This window comes from Colletotrichum aenigma, assembly GCF_013390185.1.
Source record: "Colletotrichum aenigma strain Cg56 chromosome Unknown KSG_Cg56_contig01, whole genome shotgun sequence".
Lineage (NCBI taxonomy): Eukaryota > Fungi > Ascomycota > Sordariomycetes > Glomerellales > Glomerellaceae > Colletotrichum > Colletotrichum aenigma.
This window is the reverse complement of record NW_023500907.1, coordinates 5,922,075-5,924,639: the sequence shown is the minus strand read 5'-3', so window position 1 is coordinate 5,924,639 and position 2,565 is coordinate 5,922,075. Positions and strand designations below refer to the sequence as shown.

Genomic DNA, 2,565 nt, shown 5'->3' with positions numbered 1-2,565 from the left:
AGATGCCCTGTCCGCCGAGAAGTTTCTCCCCGACAGCTTTCTAATATTCTCCTGTCGATTACCAGGGGATGCCGGTGGCATACTTTGCGATCTAACTTGTTTCGAGCAAGCCATCGAAAATGTTTGATTTCGCATGATTTTCCAATGTCGTATTTGTGAAAGAGGGATCGGCACTTGGCAGAAGGTTTAAGAATCCAGGTGTCGGCATTACCGCCCCTGGGATGTGGGGGTTCGAGGTCTTGGGTGGAGACGGCGGGGCACTTTTCGTGTCGTGTTTTCTGAGGCTCGATGATGCGCGGGGCAGTCGGTCGTGGTGATGGCCTCATCGCATTGCCGCATTTGGAAGCACTGGAGACGAGCAGGAAGAGATGAATGTGAACAAGTAGAAGTTGTAATTAGTCTAGATCTATCCAGCTCTAATGTCTATGTCATGAGATCTAACCCCAATTGCCCCAGATTCCCGCGCCATGCAATGCTCCAAAGGGTATACACCGACAAATATGGTACATACAAAATAACACAAACCCGAAACTCATCCTATCCCAATCTTACACAACTCTAAGCGTCGCTCCTGGGAGGCCACTTGACTCTCCTCTCGGCGCGCACGTACAGGTTGTTGGGGCGGATGAGCTGGAACATGGGGTCGTACTCCACAGCGCTGTCCTGCGCGAGGCTGAACTTGTAGCGGTAGACCAGCTTGGGCAGGAAGACCTTGACCTCCTGCAGCGCAAAGTTGAAGCCGATGCACATGCGCGGGCCCGTCGCGAAGGGGATGTAGCTCGCGTTCGGGCGGTTCTTGACCTGCTCCGTGTCCCAGCGGTCCGGGTCGAAGCGCGCCGGGTTGTCCCACACGAGCGTGTTGTTGTGAATGTGGTGGATCGCGGGGATGACGATGCTGTCCTTGGGCAGCTTGTAGCCGCCAGGCAGCACCATGTCGACCTTGGAGGTGCGCGCGGGCTGGTAGGACGGGTTGTGCTTGCGCTGCGTCTCCTTGATGTACTTGTCGAGGAAGGTGAGCTTCTGCGTCAGCTCGGCGGTGATCTGCGTGTTCTCGTCGAAGCCGTTGTCGATGAGCTCCTGGAGGAGGCGCTCCTGCATGCCCGGGTAGGCGACGAGGCCGTAGAGCAGCCAGGAGAGCAGGGAGGAGGTGGTGGTGAAGCCGGCGCCGGTGGCGACGACGAGGGGCTCCATGATGCGGTCCTGGGGCAGCTTGTTGCCGTCGCGGTCGGCGGCGCGGAGGACGTAGTCGACCATGTTGTCGGCGTTGAGGGCGGCCTCCTGCAGCTCGAGGTTGGCGGTGCCGCCGCGGGAGGCGGCGGCGATGGACTCGTTCATCATGTCGATGATGCGGCCGCGGGCGTCGCGCAGGCGCTGGGGGTCGCCGAATGGCAGCTTGGCGTACCAGGAGCCCATGGAGGTGATCTTCTTGTTGAGCTCGAGGGACTGGGCGATGCGGATGACCATCTCGTGGGGCGGGGCGTCGACCGCCGTAAAATGCTTGAAGTCCATGCCGAGGACGAGCTTGCCGACGGCCTGGGAGCCGAGCTTGAGCATGTAGGGGTAGACGTTCCAGGCCTCGTCCTTGTCGTCGAGCTCGTCAAAGACCTTGAAGGCGTCCTCGACGGTGGCCTGCATGGTCGGGGCGTAGTGGCGGACGGCCTTGGGGCCGAAGGCGGGCGGGAGGAACTTGTGGGCGAGCTTCCACTCGGGGGTGTCGGTGTCGCCGAGGAAGACGCCGGACTCCTGGTTCTTGATGGGGTAGAGGGGGTGGCCGGGGATGATGTTCTTTGTGAAGAAGTCGGACTCGGAGAAGACGATGTTGGCGAGCTTGGGGTCGTTTGTGTGGTAGATGACGGAGCCCATGTTGTTGGTCTTGATGAAGGGGCCGTAGCGCTCGAAGAGGCGCTGGTGGTTGCCGAGGTGGTCGGGGTAGACCTCGAAGTAGCTGCCGATGAAGGGCAGGCCGGCCGGGCCGGGGACCTCGCGGACGGCGTGGCCGTCGATGGAGAGGGCGACGGGGCCCTCGGCGGCGAGGACGTCGGCGACGGTTGTCAGGGCCTCATCTCCGGAGACGAAGCCGATGCCTTTGGGGGGTTGTTAGCTGGGTGCAGGAGTGAGGGTGGGAACGAGATGGTGCTTACCCTTGTGGTCGACGACGGCAAAGTGAGAGGCGGCGAGATGCTGGAGGCCCTCCTCGTCTGTCGAGGCGGGGATCTCGATCTCTGTTGTGGCTGAAGGGTCTTCACCCAACAGGTAGAAGCGTTGTGATGACATTGCGCGTACGTGTGATGTGTGGTGTGGTTTGAATGTCGCACAAGATGGAATGGAAAGTGATGATGCGACCAGATTAAGGGAAAAAATGGTATTGAGGTAGTAGATAAGAGACGTATTTACAACAAACCAAAGGTGGTGCGAGATGGGGATGCCACGAGCTCACGATATTTAAGTAACAGGAGCAGAGAAAAAAAAAAAAAAAAAAAAAAAAAAGTCGCAATCCCTAAAGGGTACGTACCATCCCATCCCACCACCAGGTCCAGGCCAGGCAGATTAACGATGCCGCCTGCA

General features: G+C 59.0%; 1 protein-coding gene across 1 annotated transcript; it reads right to left on the bottom strand.

Annotated features, from left to right (window-relative positions):
• Positions 1-558: 558 nt before the first annotated feature.
• On the bottom strand, positions 559-2,274 carry Cyp4f5 (Cytochrome P450 4F5; the record flags this gene model as incomplete). Its single annotated transcript, XM_037316820.1, has 2 exons — positions 559-2,084; positions 2,142-2,274. The coding sequence occupies 2 exons, from the start codon at positions 2,272-2,274 to the stop codon at positions 559-561; spliced, it is 1,659 nt and encodes a 552-aa protein (XP_037184657.1).
• Between the last annotated feature and the right edge of the window lie 291 nt (positions 2,275-2,565).